Source organism: Nannobrachium achirus (genome assembly GCF_963921795.1).
Source record: "Nannobrachium achirus genome assembly, chromosome: 22".
NCBI lineage: Eukaryota > Metazoa > Chordata > Actinopteri > Myctophiformes > Myctophidae > Nannobrachium > Nannobrachium achirus.
In genome coordinates, this window is record NC_137829.1 from 5804749 (window position 1) to 5825410 (window position 20662).

At 42.2% G+C, this 20662-nt stretch overlaps 1 protein-coding gene across 1 annotated transcript in view; it reads right to left on the reverse strand.

Annotated features, from left to right (window-relative positions):
- f5 (coagulation factor V) overlaps nucleotides 1-20662 on the reverse strand; it is a 30728-nt gene that overhangs the window by 4205 nt on the left and 5861 nt on the right. Inside the window, exons 6-21 of the mRNA XM_080753793.1 lie at nucleotides 20130-20351; nucleotides 19093-19258; nucleotides 18671-18851; nucleotides 18486-18582; nucleotides 17658-17863; nucleotides 17141-17288; nucleotides 12017-12229; nucleotides 9060-11256; nucleotides 8757-8922; nucleotides 7909-8145; nucleotides 7556-7772; nucleotides 6498-6677; nucleotides 4707-4823; nucleotides 4534-4605; nucleotides 4138-4223; nucleotides 3117-3272 (exon numbers count right to left, since the gene is read on the reverse strand). Of these exons, the coding sequence (XP_080609919.1) occupies nucleotides 3117-3272; nucleotides 4138-4223; nucleotides 4534-4605; nucleotides 4707-4823; nucleotides 6498-6677; nucleotides 7556-7772; nucleotides 7909-8145; nucleotides 8757-8922; nucleotides 9060-11256; nucleotides 12017-12229; nucleotides 17141-17288; nucleotides 17658-17863; nucleotides 18486-18582; nucleotides 18671-18851; nucleotides 19093-19258; nucleotides 20130-20351 (4661 nt within the window). The remainder of the gene's footprint in view (nucleotides 1-3116; nucleotides 3273-4137; nucleotides 4224-4533; nucleotides 4606-4706; nucleotides 4824-6497; nucleotides 6678-7555; nucleotides 7773-7908; nucleotides 8146-8756; nucleotides 8923-9059; nucleotides 11257-12016; nucleotides 12230-17140; nucleotides 17289-17657; nucleotides 17864-18485; nucleotides 18583-18670; nucleotides 18852-19092; nucleotides 19259-20129; nucleotides 20352-20662) is intronic.

Consider the following 20662-nt stretch of genomic DNA (forward strand, 5'->3'; position numbering starts at 1 on the left):
GACCAGAGACAGAGAGAGAGAAAGATCTAGGTAGACAGAGAGAGGGATCGTGTGAGAGAAAGACCAGAGACAGAGAGAGAGAAAGATCTAGGTAGACAGAGAGAGGGATCGTGTGAGAGAAAGACCAGAGACAGAGAGAGAGAAAGATCTAGGTAGACAGAGAGAGGGATCGTGTGAGAGAAAGACCAAAGACAGAGAGAGAGAAAGATCTAGGTAGACAGAGAGAGGGATGGTGTGAGAGAAAGACCAGAGACAGAGAGAGAGAAAGATCTAGGTAGACAGAGAGAGGGATCGTGTGAGAGAAAGACCAGAGACAGAGAGAGAGAAAGATCTAGGTAGACAGAGAGAGGGATCGTGTGAGAGAAAGACCAGAGACAGAGAGAGAGAAAGATCTAGGTAGACAGAGAGAGGGATCGTGTGAGAGAAAGACCAGAGACAGAGAGAGAGAAAGATCTAGGTAGACAGAGAGAGGGATGGTGTGAGAGAAAGACCAGAGACAGAGAGAGGGATCGTGTGAGAGAAAGACCAGAGACAGAGAGAGAGAAGATCTAGGTAGACAGAGAGAGGGATCGTGTGAGAGAAAGACCAGAGACAGAGAGAGAGAAGATCTAGGTAGACAGAGAGAGGGATGGTGTGAGAGAAAGACCAGAGACAGAGAGAGAGAAGATCTAGGTAGACAGAGAGAGGGATCGTGTGAGAGAAAGACCAGAGACAGAGAGAGAGAAGATCTAGGTAGACAGAGAGAGGGATGGTGTGAGAGAAAGACCAGAGACAGAGAGAGAGAAGATCTAGGTAGACAGAGAGAGGGATCGTGTGAGAGAAAGACCAGAGACAGAGAGAGAGAAGATCTAGGTAGACAGAGAGAGGGATCGTGTGAGAGAAAGACCAGAGACAGAGAGAGAGAAGATCTAGGTAGACAGAGAGAGGGATCGTGTGAGAGAAAGACCAGAGACAGAGAGAGAGAAGATCTAGGTAGACAGAGAGAGGGATCGTGTGAGAGAAAGACCAGAGACAGAGAGAGAGAAGATCTAGGTAGACAGAGAGAGGGATCGTGTGAGAGAAAGACCAGAGACAGAGAGAGAGAAGATCTAGGTAGACAGAGAGAGGGATCGTGTGAGAGAAAGACCAGAGACAGAGAGAGAGAAGATCTAGGTAGACAGAGAGAGGGATCGTGTGAGAGAAAGACCAGAGACAGAGAGAGAGAAGATCTAGGTAGACAGAGAGAGGGATCGTGTGAGAGAAAGACCAGAGACAGAGAGAGAGAAGATCTAGGTAGACAGAGAGAGGGATCGTGTGAGAGAAAGACCAGAGACAGAGAGAGAGAGAAAGATAAGGGAGGGATGAAAGAGGGTGATGTTCACTAATGACTAGGGGTGTAACGATACATTTTAATAGCGATTCGATACATATCACGATACATGGTTGACGATACGATACATGGACGATATTGGTTCATTCATGGCGATACGATACGATTCGATTCAATGATTTAAAATCGATATAGTAACTATTTTAGCAAAGAAATAAAATCGATGTGAAAGGTGTGGATAGTGCAGGTTTTTAAGGGAAACATGTATTATTATGGATATAAATAAGTAAACACTGTGATTATCTGCCAAATACATGGACATTGTATATTGACAAACCTGCACCTTGACATGAACCCAGAGATTACACACATTTATCGATAGACCAGTGTAGCTATATGGAAAGGAAAAGTAATTAAACCACTCCTTTTAATTTTTTCTTCTTAAAAATGCTAAATACAATGAACAAGTAGGTAGTATCGATACAATCGATTCTTTGCACTGCCGATTCGATACGATACAAAATAAAACGATACGATTCGATTTTAGCTGTTTTCATTTCGATATACTTCGATTTTTTAAGTTAAAAACGATATTTCGATACAGTTACTATATCGTTACACCCCTACTAATGATACTGTAGGGTAAGGCTGGGCAAAATATGGAGAATGTACCTTCATGGAGGTATCAACATGCGAGGTATACATGCAGGCGAAGACGCCTTGAAATGAGGTATTGGTGTATGTGTCAAAACAGACACACTATGCATGCACGTAGCACATGCAAAAAAACAGTCCATCTGTAACCAGGTGTGGTTATTTCAATAAAACCATGGAAATGGAAATAAGGCGTTTAATGTCTTTATTCTATGTTTACTGTGCAATGTGCATGCATGGATATGCTATTCATTATCTGGGTTAGGCAGGCAGTGGACCTAAAGCAGAAAAACACAAAAAATCGATATAATGCAATTGTTTTTACTAATATCGTGAGTAATATCGATATCGAGGTATTCAACAACGTTATCGAATATCAAAGGTTTTCCTAATATCGCCCAGACTTACTGTATAGGGTAGGTTGTAGTTTAAAATGTGTTTGAGTAAGGCTAGGGCTCCACCAAAAAGACGGCGTCGTGCCGGCGTCGGACAGCGTCAAAAGATTAACAGGGGCGAATTTGAGCGCCCGACGTTGACGTTGACGCAACGCTCGACGCGCCCGGTGGACCCGGGGGGTAATAATAATGAGGATGATGATGATGACGATGATGATAATTGCATTCCCTTCTAATTGTTGAAAGGGTGTTTTTGTCAGGTACATTTGCACTGTGGTGGAATTCAGATCAATCAGTAATCATGAGAAACAGAGGAGACAAGACAATTATATTAGGTGGTGGTGGTCAAGTTTATGTAACATGATATCATGGACAGAAGTACAATTAACACTCTGGGCAGTGGTAAAGGAGTTCTTCCAAGAGGAATGGTCAAACACTAGAGTTATACTGTGTGGCTTCAAGGCCTCTGGGACGAGGCGTACCATAACAAGATAGGCTTTACCAAAACAACAGTTACTGAGGCCCACTGAAGGCCTCTCTACCCTAACTATCAAGTATTAGTCATATTATTCATCATCATACAGACCTAGATTTAATATAATCAATGAATACATGATCTACTCTATAACGTCACACATAATCAATCATGATAACCTCTAATCTACGACAGTACGAACCTGAAATTCATCCTCTGCATTTCCTCACGACTAGGAGCAGTGATTCATTATGAGGACTGGTGTAAGCTAACTTCCACCCACCTTCCTGAATCTGTTGCTGTCGCCCTTGTAGTAGATCCACTTCCTGCGGTCGGTGCTGTAGGAGACGGTGTAGTTGGTGACGTAGTGCGAGTTCCACATCTGCCTGGCTCCCTGGGTGGCAACCTGGCTGATCACCACTGGCCGGAGGAAGTCCACCTGTGGCAAGGGACAGGGGAAGACAGAAAAGCTAAATCAGGGGTCTTCAACGTTTTCAGGCCAAGGACCCCTTAGTTGAGAGAGAGAGAGAGAGATGAAGCAGGGACCCCCACAACCTTTTCATAGCTTCCATATAGTTTCATTGTTTGACAGCACAATTATCAGTGTATTTTGGATCCATGTCAATTGACCTTTCACTCTGTAATTAGTCGTCTCTTTTTCCCCCTCTACACCAAAGCTCTTTGCCAAAAATAGCTATTTTTGGCTAAAGTTCTCCAATATAAGGAAAAAATAATAATAATCTGTCACACAAAGATTTGGAGGACCCCCTGTGGTAACTCTGAGGACCCCCTAGGGGTCCCGGACCCCCTGTCGAAGACCCCTGAGCTAGATACCTCATCCGCCGCTGCAGTTCATTGGTGCGACTGGTAAAACAGGACTGGTGGAGGTGTGGAAGGCACTCTGCCACTCAAAGTGACTACTCTGCCACTCAAAGTGACTACAGCGTGTCTTTTCCGGTACTTAAATTCAATTAAAAGGAGCTTTATTGGCATGAGGAGACAAACGTTTACATTGTCTTCCCCCCCCTCTTTTACCAACGCCCCAGAGCCGGAGGAGGCATCTACCTTTCTATGTCTGTGGGGAAGACATGGGCAGAAATCAAGACAGGAAGGGCACATACTGCACTGTACTCGGTTATGCACACATTGTGTCCCCTCTTCCATGCACACGCAAATTATAAATATCCACACACATGCACACGCACACGCGCACACGCACGCACGCACACACGCACACGCACACACACACACACACACACACACACACACACACACACACACACACACACACACACACACAGTACCTGAATCCAGTTGTGTTCCCCCTCTGTGCTCCATGCGTTGTATTTACCCTGGTTGTTCAGTCTGGCCAAATGAGGTACCCAGTATCCTTCAGGGGCAGAAATGTATTTAAGATTTTTACTACCACCACCTACCCCTACATTACTGAATCACCATTAAATGTAGACCTCTTTTGACATAAGTAAAGGTATTTTGTCTTTTATTTACTTTGTATTTAACATTTATCACAGGTGATAACTCAGACAACAATATGAAAGAGAGAGAGAGGCAGACTTGTTAAATTATTTAATTAATTAATCAAGAAATCTATTTTCAATCTATTCTATGCTATTTTCACTGTGGCTGTTATACACTATGAAAGCTCTGTTACGCTGTGAGGTGATATACAGCATGGTTACCTCTGGTATGGTTAGCAGTGATCTGATCGTCTTTCACACTCCCTGAACTTAGTCCCAGGGGATGGTAGCATTCTAGGAAACATACATACGTGACAGAATATCAAATAACAGAACATAAAATGACAATGAAATGGTGTTCTAACTTTGGTGGTCTGGTGTTGAGTGGGTCGTACCTTTATCTAAAACCAGGAAGAGGGTCTGCATGCCTTTCTGCTGGTTGAGGCCAACCTCTGTCTCCAGCTGCCAAAGGCCAGGCTTGGATGGCTTCATCTCCAGAGTGGCAAAGCCCCCTGGGACAGAGAAGTTTGTTTATTTGTTTATTTAAACGGATCCCCATTAGCTGACGCCATTAACGTCAGCTAGTCTTCCTGGGGTCCAAGACATTAAAATACATTACAAATATATAAAATTCCACAAAGTATTACAAAGAAATACATAATCAGCAAAAATACATTATACAAAGTATCCCTAAAAATAAAATAACATGTATACAACAAATTTAAAAAGTACGAAAATTTGATATTTTATGCGTTAAGTATGCATAAGACGACACAGTTTCCTTTTAAAACAGGCTTTTTCTCTGGTGTTACGAAGTTCATTTGGAAGACTATTCCATAGCATAATCGATCTATAAAAAGCAGCCCTCTTCATAGAATTAGACTTAGGTAGTGGAAAAGTGATCAGTCCGTCACTCGCTGCACGAGTAAAATGTGTATGGATTTCTGAACAACTAGTTATATTCTTATAAAAAAATGTAGGTGTGTGGGTGGTAATGACTCTGTGAAAAAATTTAAGCAAACTAGCAGAAAGTCTTTCTTTGACCATTGACCAAGCAAGTGACATGGTAAGGCAGGGTTCCCCAATAGGCGGCCCGCGGGCCATTTGCGGCCTCCGGGGGGATAACTGTCTGGCCCACACCAACCCCAGTAATAATGGTTGTATAAGAGCAGCAACAACACTAGTATATCATCATGGTCGGGTGGAAATCTCGTATCTCCAAATTCGTACGTTCTTTCGCAAATCATACAAGGCCGTCGCACAAAAGTAGTGAAAACAGCAGATCTACAAGCACACAACGCCTATCATTTTAAAAATGATAAATTCAAAACGAACGGTTTTGGAGATTTTCACCCGACAACGACGAAAACTGTCGCTGGAGTAGTGGGAACGCCACCGTCGCCCACTGCAATGTTGTGGCCCTTGGCTTGGTACCCTAGACATAATTCGGCCCTTGGGGAAAACTAATTGGGGAATCCTGTGGTAAGGGGACATGGTCTGACTCGAGGGCTTAAATCCAAACTAACATTCAGATTCAGATGTGTGTTCTATAGACGGGTTTCTGGTCCACGTTACACTGATAAGAACTAGATGCGTGCGCAGGGTCGGTACCAAAATTAGCCAATGAAACCAGCGCTCCCCAAAACAACAGGTTTGGGGATTGGACGGAATTGATTACATGATACAGTCACCTGTGCATTTAGTCTCAATGTTTGTAAACAAGAAACCCGTCTATAATTATAATTCAATATTCAATCATTTTCAACCTGCACATCGTCACTGTCGGGCAGAAACCTTGTATCTTCAAGTTTCAAATTAGTACGATTTTTTTCGTAAAGTAAAGCCCTACTTCATCATACAAGACTGTCGCACAAAACTTGTGAAAATAGCAGATCTACAAGGACACAACGCCTCGCGGTGTGAGGCGTTGTGTGCTTGTAGATCGGCTATTTTCACTCATTTAAATCATTTTTAAAATGATAAATACAAACGAACGGTTTTGGACATACATGGTTTCCACCCGACAACAACGATATTATACCTCAGCTGTAAGAACACAAACCTGCATGTAGGCACGTGACCGTGCCCACCTAGATAAAATATACCTAAAGGACATTTCCGTGAGTGCTGGTGATTTGAAATTCAGGAAAACCAATACATCAGACTGCAATGGAAACAATGCTAACCAGGCAACAGCGGGAAAACAGACTGTCGGTAACTCTTTGTCTGCTTGTGGAGGAAGGTCTGTCCGTGGAAGTAGACACTGTGAACGTCCCTCTGAGATCCCATGTTCAACAGGTGCCAGCGGACCACCTGGTCCGTATACATCCTCAGCCCCTTTAGGCTGTACACAATGCCATTGATGGCTGGAGGACACAACATGGAGACATCAGTGATGACAATAGTGATCCACATCAACATCCTTTTCCATCTGAGTGCAGGGGCGTCACAAGGGGTAGGAAAGTGGGACTGAGTTACTGGGGCCCACGGTAGAGGGGCCCTAGTAACTTTAGCTATTGAAAAATAGCAGATATACAAGCTCACAGTGTAGATCTGCTATTTTTGAAAAGTCATGAAAATGTGCGCAAATCTTTGACTATATGTATTTTTTAAGTGAACATTTGTAACTCAAATGTTGCTTCTGGGGGGTCCCTGGAACTAAATATTTTGAGATGGGGGGGTCCTTCACGTGAAAAAGTTTGAGCATCACTGACATGGAAACATAGGTTTCTTGGCACACATTTTCACGATTTTTTCAAAAATAGCAGATCTACAAGCTCGCAGCGCGGCACTCGGTGCCGCGCTGTGAGCTTGTATATTTGCTATTTTTCAATAGTTAACATTCATGGGGGGCCCGCAGTGAATCCTTGTACCCAGGGCCCAGAATTTGGTGTGACGCCCCTGTCTGAGTGACATTGTATTGCTCTTCTATTATAATTATTATATATATATATTACAATTCTGATAGTAATCATTGCTAGAGTGTTTGCTAATGTTAATGAAGAGCTGAAGTAGTACTATCCAAATAGCTATTTAACACTTATTTTAACAACCTACATTTAATAATTCTTAGATGCCTAGGGGGGAAAGTATTTGACTCAGATGGTCAGCTATATTTGTTGTGAAATCTACACAGTAAAATAATCTATGGTAATTGGATTCTGAGATATGGTAAGCATGGATCCAACACTGAGGATGTTACTCAATCAACGGAATAAATCTGTGAATTTATGGAAGCTCTTACTGTGGAACTTGAGGTTCTCTCTAAAGTCGGGGTCCCTGACAGCCCTTTGGTTGGTCCTCTCCATTGTCTCACGGTTCCTGTCGTAGTACCAGCTCCGGGTCTCATCAAAGGTCATGAAGAGCAGCACAAACTCCCTCATGTCTAGGAGCTTCTGACGCAGGGTGCCCTCCCGACACACCAGCAAAGGCCCAATCAAGCCAGAGTGGATATCCCTCTCCTAGAAAATGGAGTATTTACAGTACTTTGTTACTCTTTAATTATATTCAGAATTATTCTTGACCAAAGATGCATTTAAAAAAAGAAATTGAATATTCTGGGAAAGTTTTTGAATGTTATTATTTTTCTTTACTCACAGGATTAACCCCAGAATAGTAAGCCCAGGTCCGACAGGAGGACTCGTCTCTCGATGGCCCGACCCTGGCAGGGACCTTCCACAGGTATGTGAAGGTGGTGTTGGGTTGAACCTCGTTGTCATATTTATACCAGTACTTAGACTCGTCATCATACTCCAGCCCCTCGGCCTGCTTGTTATAGGTAACCCCATTCGGGTGCAAGGAGTACGGACGACTGGCCTTGTTTCTGAATATCACCTACAATCCAGGAAGACCAGGTGGTGAGTGGATATTTTAAAATAATCAATATTTAAAAAGAATATAACATAAAACAGATTTTTTTTAGTTTCATTATTTGCACATCGTCTCAATATTTTATCTTTTTATGTTTTGTCATAGATCAATGCCCTTTATTTTATACTTCGTCGTGTGACATTGTTAGGCAAAGGTATCAGGTCTACAAGCGCACAACACATTGCATTACGATGGGTTGCAGCTTGTACGTCTGCTATTTTTACTACTTTAGGGACGCTTGTGTATGAAACTGTAGCTGCAACTGTAACTTCAAACTCAGGGACGTGTAGAGAATGTTAGAGAGGCAGGGGCTGACATTGGCTATTTTCAATCATTCTTTCAACATGAGAAGCTGCATTCAAGTTCAGGAGAGTTTGGACTATGTGTTCTCTTGAATGTTGCCTTCGGGTATGGCATGAAAAGGGGGGGCATTTGAAATTCTTTCACCATAGTAAAAACTGCATGCATGGTCTGAAGAGGGCACTTTTTACAGACGGATAAAGGGAGGGGGGCTCAAGCCCCTTTGATGTCTGTGTGTGCACGTGCCTGTTCAAACTGATACTTGGTGAGCTTACCAAGATGCTCTGTCCAACTTCGGCTTTTATGAGGGGTCCCAGGATCCCCAGGTGCTCCTCCAGTTCACCCCGGATATCTGGAGTGGTGAAGTCACTGTCCAGGTATTGCCGGAACACAACCTTGGTGAACTTGGTTTCTTCCATGCTTTGAAGCTTCTCTTGCCTCCTACGGTGAAATGAGATAGTGTATTGTATGTATGTATACTTTGTTCACAGTAGTATTATTGTGCATTTTTAGCAATAGTATCCTCAAACATGCCATCTTTCTTTTGGCAGTGTATGCCATTCTACCCCAGTGCTTACCTATGTCCATAGCCACCATAGTCCCAGACTACCTCCTCTGCAGAAATGAAATACGTTCTGACGTTGGTGCCAGCTGTTTTTAGGTAGTATTTAGTAGTCTCATCCAGGGTGATTTCTTTTTGGCTACTGTAGGGGTCTATGTAGGACACATACTCATACTCGTTCTCTTTGACGTCCTCCACTAGGTCGAGATGGTCTGGGTCGTCCCCAGGTACGTATAACTGATAGTCGCTGAAATCGGGCCGTGGCACACCGATGACCACAGGCGTATTGAGCAGATCTTCCATGCCAGAGATGGCCTTTGGCTTGATGGAGGCGGGCCGTGACCCGCGTGGGGACATTCCTGGGCCGAAGCCCCGTGGAGAGAATGGCAGTCCAGACCTGGCCTGGGGCTTGTATGGTTTCCTCCGCCTGGTTTTCATGGCCTGGCCTTTCTGCGGCCAATGTCTGAGGTTCACCGTCCTTTTGGGCTTCTTTGTTGTGGTTGTGGTCAGGGTCGGCGGAGCAGTTGACTTCAGGGAATCGTTTGAAATATACTTGATCATGTGGTCGGGCAGCTCCATGGGGACCGTCTGGTGTGAACCGTTGTAGATCCAGTTGAGTTCCTGAGAGTGGAGGGAGGTGGTTACGATCGCTTCCGAGTTGTTGTTCTTGAGGTAGATGACCACATCCTCATGGCTGTCCAATTCATTACCCTCCTCAGAGCTGCTACTACCTGGAACAAGGTGACTGGGCAACGAAGCCATAGATTCATTTGACGATATACTCTTGTTATTTTTAAGTTCACGGGAATCAACACTAGAATTAGTTTCTTCTGAAGAGGATTTCATTTGATTTCCATAGTCCTGTCCCACTGTCGTGTCCTGCACACCATTTACCCTGGTCATATTACTGCTTGCTTCCACCACCACTTCAGTGCTGTTTAGGTTGTCTGTATTGCTGGTGTTAAAATGGGAAGCTTCAGCACTGGAATTTGACCATGAATGGTTTGCTACATCTTTTGATATATTTAATGTTGCATTGTGATTCAACGCTGTTGTCTTCTCAATGGATGAAACTGCCGTTAGAGATGCATTGCCCGTTGATAAGACATGTTGACCAGATGTCGGGTCTTCATTAATGGCAGTCTCATTCTCTGATGCATGTCCTGTCTTGGTCTTTGCATCTGGGACCACCATCTCCCCTGTGGTGTTGGAGGTGTGGTTAAGAGCGGTGTCAGAGTAGAAGACATCTCCTCTTGTGATTTTGTCCTCTGAATCCTCACCCTGGGTCATGTCCGTAACGTTGCTAGCTTCTGTTGTTATGTTGCCCAAAGTAAATGATGAACTCACGTTATGAATTGTTGTGTTGACAAGACGTGTTGACAAGACACGTTGACCAGATGACAGGTCATCATCCTTCATGGTGGTCTCTTTATCTGATGCAGACCCCATCTTGGCCCTTGCATCCAGGAGCACCAGCTCCTCTGTGGTGTTGGAAACGGGATGAAGATCAGCTTCATAGTAGTAGAAGACATCTCCTCTGGTGATTCTCTCCTCCGAATCCTCACCCTGGATCATGTTCACAGAGCTCTGGTTTACACGTGTCCGGGTTAAATTCATTCTCTTGTCCTCCAAGACTGAGCTTCCATTTCTTGAAAATGTGTTGGTTAGATTTCTTGCTTCTGTAATGTTATTCACTCTCAGCAGTACACTGGTATGAAATGTTTTGTTCTCTGGCGCAGAGATGTTGTGAAGAATTGAGCCACCTGAAGGTGTGCTAGTGTTCTGTATCTGGGTTTGATTTTCACTCATGCTTTGGTTCAACAAAGTATTCATTGTGTGGTTTAATGTGCTATTTGATTCAGGCTCTGAAGGAATGGTGTCATAGTCGAAGCGGGAGAGATCCAACTCCTCCATATCTGAGTTTTGGGACTTGTTCTTATGAGACCTGAGGCCGAGTTCATCCGCAAACATAGCTGTGTAATCATCAACCTCTGTCTCTTCCTCCTTCACGTTTTTTACCAATAACGCTGCCGTCTCTTTCTCCTCTTCTTTCTCGAGTTCTTCTTCTGTAGGAGGCTTCCAAACAATGTCCCCTTTTTCCTCATAGTCTTCGTATTCATACTGATAGTCACGGAAGCACTCCACATCCCGGAACTTTACTCTCATCCCTTTGGTTGTCTCATGGGAGTTGAGGGAAGCCAGGAGCCAGATGCCTGATTTTAAGGAGACATACAGTATGAATTGATCATCTGTGGTCTATATTTGAGCCAAATTAGCCACTTGACTCTAGCCGACTAAAATTACGACAACCCTCACTGACGAAAACTAAATAAGAACTAAATAAAAATAATGGTGACTAAAACTAAGAGATATTGACAATTTCGTCAACAAATAAAAAACTAGACTAAAATGTTAGGGAGGGACTAGTGGAGACAAGGGACAAGTTATTTTATGTTTGGTTGCACTCGGGTGTTGCACTCAGCAGATCTACGCGTTGTGAGCTTGTAGATCAGCTATTTTCAGCATGCAACTAAGTGTAAAATATGGCATTACGATGCCATCAAGGCCTGCCAAAATACATTTAGTCGACAAAATCAACTTCAGATTTTGATGACAAAAATCGTGTGATATTCGGTCGACAAAAACTCGACTAAAAATGCAATAAATAAAATTTTGCTGTCAAAATCAACACTGCTTTTGTTGTAATGCGAGCTTAAAGATCATCAATTTTGGCTCTGAGATTTGGTGTATAGGGAATATAGGAGGGGGCCTAATATGGACAACGAGGTACATAGGGTTTAAATTGCATACTTCTCTTGTGATGACATCATAGCTGACACTAAACCCCCAGCTATGCTAAACCTAAGGATTGTTTTAGCTGAAAATGCTATCAGACTGATCATTAATTTAATCACAGATTACAAACAAACTGTGCAATGTTACATAAAAAGCCACTGTAAGCCAATGACTGACCAACATTGTCCATGTTCATGGAGATGGTCTCTCCAGTCATGGGGTAGAGGCTGAGGAAGTCCTCTGTGCGTTCGTTCAGCTCAAACGTGTGTCCATAGAAGGTGGCTGTCTGGATGTAGTCCTGTGCTCCTACGCTGGACATGTGCCACGTTGCAATCTCACCATTACAGAAGCCCAGGATCTGCCCGCTCTCAAACACATAGCCGTTGATCGCTGCAAGGACAAAACATAAACAAATAATATGGGTCAGAAGTACACCAGTGTTTTTTTACTTAAGTAAAAGTGTCAATACTGCAATGTAGAAATACTCTGTTACAAGTAAAAGTCAATAATTAAAAGTTTACTTGAGTAAAAGTACAAAAGTGTTGATATCAAAATGTACCAAAAGTAGAAAGAAGGGGCCTAGTACTCATGTCCCGTTTCACCCTTTTTCAAATGTTTAAAGATCTTTTGAAAATAGCAGATCTATAAGCGCACAAAGCAGCGCATGGCGACCAGATCGCAGCGCATTGTGAGCTTGCAGATCGGCTATTTTCAAATGGCCGAAATGTATATAGGGCTAAAGTGGGTAATGTACTGTAAGTTTTGTAATAATTATCAAAATCTACAAAGTAACTAGTGACTAAAGTTTTCAAATAATTATAGTTAATGTAGTGGCTATTTGTCCTCCAAAAACACACTATTTCAAAAGGCCACTGGGGCACCAGGTAAAGTGGATCTTACGCAGGGAATGAGTCCAATGTCCAAGCCAGAAACTGCATTTTGTGGTGTTTTATTAATCTCTCTGGAACAATACAGCATGATGGCAATATTTGCAATGCATTGGCCCTGTGTCCCTGGTAAAAACTTGTGCACCTTCCCAGTGTCAAAGTCAAACTGAATCTGAATCCTGAGCCTGCATGATGACCTAAGTAAATGCACCTGTGCCTCCCAATTGCCCAATTACCGTAATAAGAGTAAGTAAATAATAGTATTTAGCTGTAACTCAAAATTAACTCAAATCATACGTAAGTAACTGAATTAATTAAGCAAAACAATATAACAAATAGGAATCAAATAATATAGCAAATAAATGACAAAATACTGAAATAATAATTCTACCTAAATAATAAACAAATACAGGTGAAATTCAAAACAGTGAATAGCTCCGACATTCCGGCCCCTAATTGTGAAAAGTGTATACGTCACAATTACCCATATTTACTATAAAGGAGCTATTCTTTCTATGCTACATAAACTTCTTCTCCATCTTCTCCTCTGTGGCCACTGGAAGAGAAACAGACAGAAGTAGACAGGATAGCAAGAGAAAAAGACTGAATGATTGTCCTTGGCTCTTCTACACTGTGGCCTCCAACAGTAGGGGGATCTTTACTGCAGGTATATTTGGGATGTGCACACAGTGGACAAGTCTTTTGGGGTTGTAGTCTTTAAACTTCACATTCCTCCCAACTTTCCTCTTCTGGCCTTGGGGATGCTGTTCTGCAGCACGGCATCTGGTTGGCAAGACAGGTTCCTTGGGAAGTGAGTCAACGCACATGTCTTCTAGACGTTCCACAAAAATCCTGTTACTTGTGACAACAGAGCAGCCAGTCTTCACTGCATTGTTGCCTCCATTACGAAGTGGTCCATTAATTACCCAGCCGACTCTTGTTCGGACTGCATAGGGTCCTTGACCTTGACTGTTAATCAGCTCCACAGGTTCAATCACTTTTGCTGCATTTGTTCCAATGAGCAAATCAACATCTGCATCCACATCATGAAGCTTTATGCTCCTCAAGTAGGACCATTTTTCAACATCCTCTTGCTGTGGAATGTTCACCCTCGACACTGGCATAGACTGTTGAGTTAAAACGTTAGGCAGTGCAATAAAATCATTTGTGTCCATGCCGGACACTTCCAAGTCGGACAATACAGTGGTGCTCACAATCTTCTTTTGACCCATAGTTTGTAGTAAAATGTTGGCTGGCCTGCCACTTAGGCAGAGTTTCTGTGCCAAGTTGACAGTGCAAAAGGTACTGGAACTCCCAGGATCCAAAAATGCATGTGTGTGCACAACTTTGTCACTTGTCTGGCTTTTCACCTGGACTGCTACAATGGAGAAGACAGAACTGTCCACGTCACCGGCCCCAATATGACCACATGTCTCAGATGGTCCAGGTGTGAAGCTCAGTGGAGGGCTCACAGTTTCTTTGAAGGATGTCCCTATACCCTTCTGCTCAATGTGCAGGACAGATGGATGCTTCTGGTGACACACACTGCAATCCAAACGACTCCAACAGTCTTTGCTTGTGTGACCAACTTTTTTTAAGCAACCAAAACAAATTCCATTTTCCTTTATGAAAAGTATCTTGTCCTGATGCATCTTTGACTTAAACTGTGAGCATGCATTCAATGAGTGAGCGTTTTGTTGGCAAAATAAACAACATTTCAAACCTGAGGGGAACTTGTTTTTGTCCATATTTCCTTCCTTCACTGTTGTGACACTGGTGGCAAAAGTGCTTTCTTGTTTCCTTTGTCTTGGGTGGCTGTCAGTGGGGGGTTTACTGTATCTGGTAGGTGGCAAATCTTGAATATTACCAAAAATTGGATCAGAGGCAATTTTGATTTCTCTCTCAACAAAGTTCACAAGGTCTCTGAACACTGCTCTGCGACCACTTTGCTCCTGTGGCTCACATGCAACATTTCTCCATTTTTCTCTTAACTTATAAGGAAGTTTCATCACAATGTTTCTGAGATTGCATGGCATGTCCAACTCCATGCGCATTATGTGATGTGTTAAGTGGGAGCATTTTCGAAGAAAAAGATAAAATGATTGCAGGGCTTTGACATCCTCTGCTTTAATGAGAGGCCAGTTGTAAATTCTGTCCATATAGGCAAAAGTAATTTTGTACTCATTGCCAAAATGTTCAGTAAGAAGGGATTTTGCCTTTTGGTATCCCTGGTCAGGTGGTAAATGCAGACAACTATTCACCAATTCTCTTGCTTCACCCCTGGTGTAATGCTCCAAATAATGTAGTCGATCACTTGAGTTGTCAGTTTTTGCCTCGACACAACTTTCAAAGGCACAAATAAAGGAATGGAACTTAAGCGGGTCACCTTCAAACACAGTTATTTCTCTCCTTGGAAGAGAGGATGCTAAAGTTTGTTGAACCAACAATGCAGTGATATCATTCTGCCGTTGCATTATGTTTACAATATGATTCTGAGTGCTATTGCTGCATGGCACATTCAGGGCTTGAGTGTTACCTGTTGCTGGTCTGAGGTCAGTTTGTGTTACGGTCACCTGTTTGGGCCTGGCTGTCCGAGATGTCTCTTTGGGCCTGACAGACACAGCCTGGGCCACAGGTGGGGATTCACTCTGCATGCTGCTTTTGTCATTTCCCTGTGGAACAAATGTGTTAGCATGGGAATTGAGCTGGCTTGTCCTCTGTGCTGTGTTCCTTTCCAGATAAGAGTTCATTCCATTGGCTCTTTTAGAGCCGCATTTTGAATCAGTTTCCAGCACATTGATTTTTGCATTGGCTGCAGCAAGCTCAGTTTCCAGAGCGAACTGTTCCTTTTCCTTTCTTACTTTCTCCTGCTTTTCTTCTAACAGGTGTTTCCTTTTTAATGCATTTAAGCGTTCCATAAGTGCTGCTTTTTCGGCCTCTGCTTGAAGCCTGGCAGATGCAGTGGATGATGTCTTTGATACACTTGAATGCGCTTTGTGATGCTTTTCCTTAGAACATCCAATGTTCGAGGCACTGTCCTCTGGATTTATATCATCAATAATAACAGCACATTCTTTGTTGTGAATCTCAACAGCAATGTCATTTGTTTCATCATTGTCAACATCATTATTTGTTTCCACTTGATCCATGTTTTCTCAATTCTCACACTGTCACAGGCAACGTAGGATTACGTGACACAGCTTTTACGTCGGAGATTTATGAATGAATGTCTCTTTAATTGCGCAATCAAACGCGCATCAAATCCAAATTCCCAGTTAGCGGAAACAACTCAGTCAATCCAATAATTAAGCCTTTTTCCAAAAAAGCCCTCTGAGTATTATGTTTCACATACCAATGTTGCTGGGTAGCTTTGTGCAGCGATGTCCATTACATCGTTGGTCCTCCATTCTCCGACGTGTCTTTAAAAGCCATTGAGTCAAAAGTCAGTGAGAAAAACATCAACAATAAAAGCCAGTCAGTGTAGGTTCCATCCACAAATCCATTCGATGAGGCGGCAGCGGCGGCCAATCATCCACTTGATGCATAGCAGCTGGGTGCAAGTCAAAACTCAAAACATCCAGTGCAAAAATCCAAACGATAAAAGTCCACTTCAAAAAGGGCAAGTTTTTACTTTATGTAGTGGCTATTTGTCCTCCAAAAACACACTATTTCAAAAGGCCACTGGGGCACCAGGTAAAGTGGATCTTACGCAGGGAATGAGTCCAATGTCCAAGCCAGAAACTGCATTTTGTGGTGTTTTATTAATCTCTCTGGAACAATACAGCATGATGGCAATATTTGCAATGCATTGGCCCTGTGTCCCTGGTAAAAACTTGTGCACCTTCCCAGTGTCAAAGTCAAACTGAATCTGAATCCTGAGCCTGCATGATGACCTAAGTAAATGCACCTGTGCCTCCCAATTGCCCAATTACCGTAATAAGAGTAAGTAAATAATAGTATTTAGCTGTAACTCAAAATTAACTCAAATCATACGTAAGTAACTGAATTAATTAAGCAAAACAATATAACAAATAGGAATCAAATAATATAGCAAATAAATGACAAAATACTGAAATAATAATTCTACCTAAATAATAAACAAATACAGGTGAAATTCAAAACAGTGAATAGCTCCGACAGTTAAGTAAAAGTATAATATTTGCCTCTGCGATATAGAGGAGTAGAAGTAAAAGTACAAATAAGCAAAATTGTAAATACTTATTATAATAAGAATAATATGTAAAAATACCTCAAAATTGTACTTAAGTACAGTACTGAAGTAAATGTACTTTACACCACTGGAAATACACACAAATCCTCTTGTACGGTAGGCCTATGGTGTGATAGGGCGAATACAAAACTTGTTTACATTACGAGTACTACAGTAAAAGGACTGATTTATAACAAAACTCACTGTGCATAACATTAGACTTATAAAAGTCTGGGTCTGCCTTGTTGACTTTGGATCGATCACTGTAGGTACGAATGTTGTCATCCAGATACCAGCTCTTGTTTTCATCAAAGACTGCAAACATGGCATGCTGCTCTTTGTCTGCTTTCATCTATAAAAAGAAAAACATAAAAAACTGGGTTCATCTAAGGAAAGTAAAGCTGCACTCGAGTTTTCACACTTGGTGTATTTTGGCGGCCCCAAGTGGCAGAGAGCGCACCAACATTTCACTGCTTGTACTTACCTTCTTGATTCTTGTTTTGATCCACCTTAAAAATCTAAACATCTTGCGTAGTGCAGCTTTAATTCTGTTATAACCATTGTAACTGTTGTAAATACAATAATCTTCAAAATGTTGTTTGTTATAGCTCACTGCAAGTTCTCTGTAATAGTGACACATGGTGACAACTACCATGTTATCTTACTGACAAAGTTGCATAATGCAGGTGTCTTGTCTGTGTGAAGGGTGTGATTTCACTACCTGCACATTTCTGACATTGAGGGACTGACTCTTGCAGATGAGGATCGGTCCCACGAGTCCCGAGGCGATGTCTCGAGGAGTGTCCACCGCACTGTGGTACATGCGCGTGAGACACCGGGAGTCTCCGTCCAATGGCTCGTCCTGCTCCACCACGTCCCATGTGTAGATGTGAGTCTGGCCTGGCTGCACGCCGTGAGTCTGGTTCCCTGGGGGAACAGACAAGTATCGGACAAGTATCTCTGTTCACTGGTGGATAACTGCAAGGGCAGATGGGGTTTGTGCCCTGAGGTAAAAGCCCAAGTCCCCAACATAAATCTGAAAAGTGTAGTATAACTATTATATAGGCCTATATATATATATATATATCGAAATAGACAATAGCATACAAGGAATGCAGTGTGCAAGAGGGTGAGGTAGAGTCTGAAGAGGTGGGTTTTCAGACTGCAGCGGTCTGCTGTCCTGATTTAGTATTTTTGTGAATTCGCCAAATTAAGAAATTGGATGAAAACAAGGTCAAAGCGTAGCCGCGGAGTTTGTCTTTTTCTATTCTGTCCTATTCATTTGTTCTTCTTTTTAAAGTGGACAGCTCATTATAACTAAAGTGGGAGGAAAGACAAAGAGATGTGTTCACAGGATTTCAAATCATATATTAGATATAAGCGCGGGGTAAAGACACATCAGAATAAGGTACCAGGATGCTCAATTCTTTGTGTTCTATGCTATTCAGTTGTATTTCTGACCATTTCATTGCAAATTAAATCTGCAATTTGGTCTTGGATGGGTCCCATGAATGAATGTAAAAACACCATCAACAGAAAGACATAGTACCTCCTGCAGGGTAGTTGACCCCTTCTTCTGACTTCTCTATGGTCAGTCCATGTGGGTAGATGCTGTAGGGCCTGGAGGCCATGTTCTTGAAGTAAATCTGACAAAGTGCCGGAACAGATGGATGTGAGAGCAAGTATTTCTATGTGCTAATGGCCAAAAGGTGAGTCGTGGGAGTGTGATGTCACCTTGATGACGTCTCTGATCTGGGCCCTGATCACTGGGCCCAGGATGCCAAACTCGTCCTTCCTCTTTTGCATCTCTGCTCTCACGGTGAACGTGTCGTCTGTGTACTGTGTGTACAACGCCTTCCTGTACTTCCCTCCTATGCGATTCAAGCCTGGCGTCAGGTAGTCGAGCTTGTAGTCCCTATGAAGGATTTACGGATAGAGTGTACACAAACAAGCAGCCTCAGTGAAATAGTTTTCCAGTCAACGCTTCAAGGCAGCTCAAATAATAATAAAAAATGAAAATAAAGAAACAAGATGGTAAATATGGCATTTGGCAAGAAATGCATGTTGTATTGGAAATGACACGTCAATGATTCTTTTATTATTATTATATCAAATTAAAGCATTATTAAGGATCAAATTAGTGAATATAATTTTACTTGTCAATGGAATCTGGCATGTTGGGTGCGTAGTTCCAGAGAAGCTCCTCAGCAGCAATGTAGTACTTCCACACTTTGCTTTCACGTCTCTCCTGAATGGTCAGCTTCTTATTGGGTGCCTCAAAGCCAGCACAGAACTTCACATCCACAAAACCATGCAGGCCAGCTAGAGGGAAACAATTATTGATAAAAGTGCAGTAAAGGTCCATTTGAAGGTACTCATTTATATTTATATTATTATCTTGAGAGACTCTACTTTGAAAGGAGGTTGGATTTATTTACTTATCAACATACCAACCTTTTCCTTTTCGTTTTTGTGCTGTACAGAACATGAATTTGTACAGTGGAAGATACCGGATCTGCAGTGGTGTAAAGTAACTAAGTACATTTACTTTACATTTTATTTTTATATTTGTACTTTACTTGAGTTTTTCCAATTTCCAATACTTTTACTTCTGCTCCACTACATCTCGGTTCCAAATATTGTACTTTTACTTGACAACATTTATTTGAAAACTTTAGTTACTAGTTACTTTTCAGATATAAATTATAATATTATAAAACACATAAACCACTTTAGCCCTATTTTATACCTTGGCCATTTGCCACCTTGGCATTGCAACGCATTGTTGGCTTGTAGATCTGCTATTTTCATACATTTTGCACTTTTACTTCTTTAAGTACATTTTGATGCCAAAACTTTCAGTCAACTACATTTAGAATTACGGACCTTTACTTTTAACAGAGTATTTCTACATTGCAGTATTGATACTTGCACTTAAAGGAAAAAAAAACACCCATTTTCAATATTGAACTATGTCATGTCCCCAAACAATCCTCCAGTTCTAGGCAACACAGAAGGGGGGAGACTTTTTTTTGTATTTCCACAGAACTCCTCTAAGCCGGTCTAAGGTATATTAATGACATAGTTCAATATTGAAAATGGGTGGTTTTCCCCTTAAGTATTAAAGAAATTTGAGTACTTTTCCCACCACTGCAGATGTGTAGTGTGATAGACAGAAGGCTTCATACAGTACCTTCCAGGTGTTTGGTGGTGTGTGAGGACAGCATCCATCTGCCGGGGTGAACAGCTGTCATGCTGGCGGTGGTGGCAGAACCGCTGACCAGGCCCACAGAGGACACTTTATGCCCGGCCTGCTGAAACACCTGGCCGTTCATGTGGACAGAGAACACCTCGGGCTCTGAGTTCATGCCCATCAGGTGCAGGCTAACAGAGCTGTGAGCACAAATACTGACATCTGGGGGGAGAGAGAGAGAAAGCCACAGTTTATCTTTTGTCTTGAGTTTACTGCCAGTGCTATTCGCTGAAGGTGCATCACATTGGTCACGTGTGGATATTTCATTTAAAATGTCTAGGGGTGAAATATGGATTGAATTGAACGAGTTCGTCAACCGACAGAAGATTAATCACATTTAAGTAATTAATCCTAATTATTTGGTTTAGTGATGTTGCTATTTATTACTTAGGCCTACTGTATCTTTTTGCTAATTATAAAATGTAACTTTATGTCTTTTGACTGCTGGGCAAACATATTAAGCAATTTCAAGA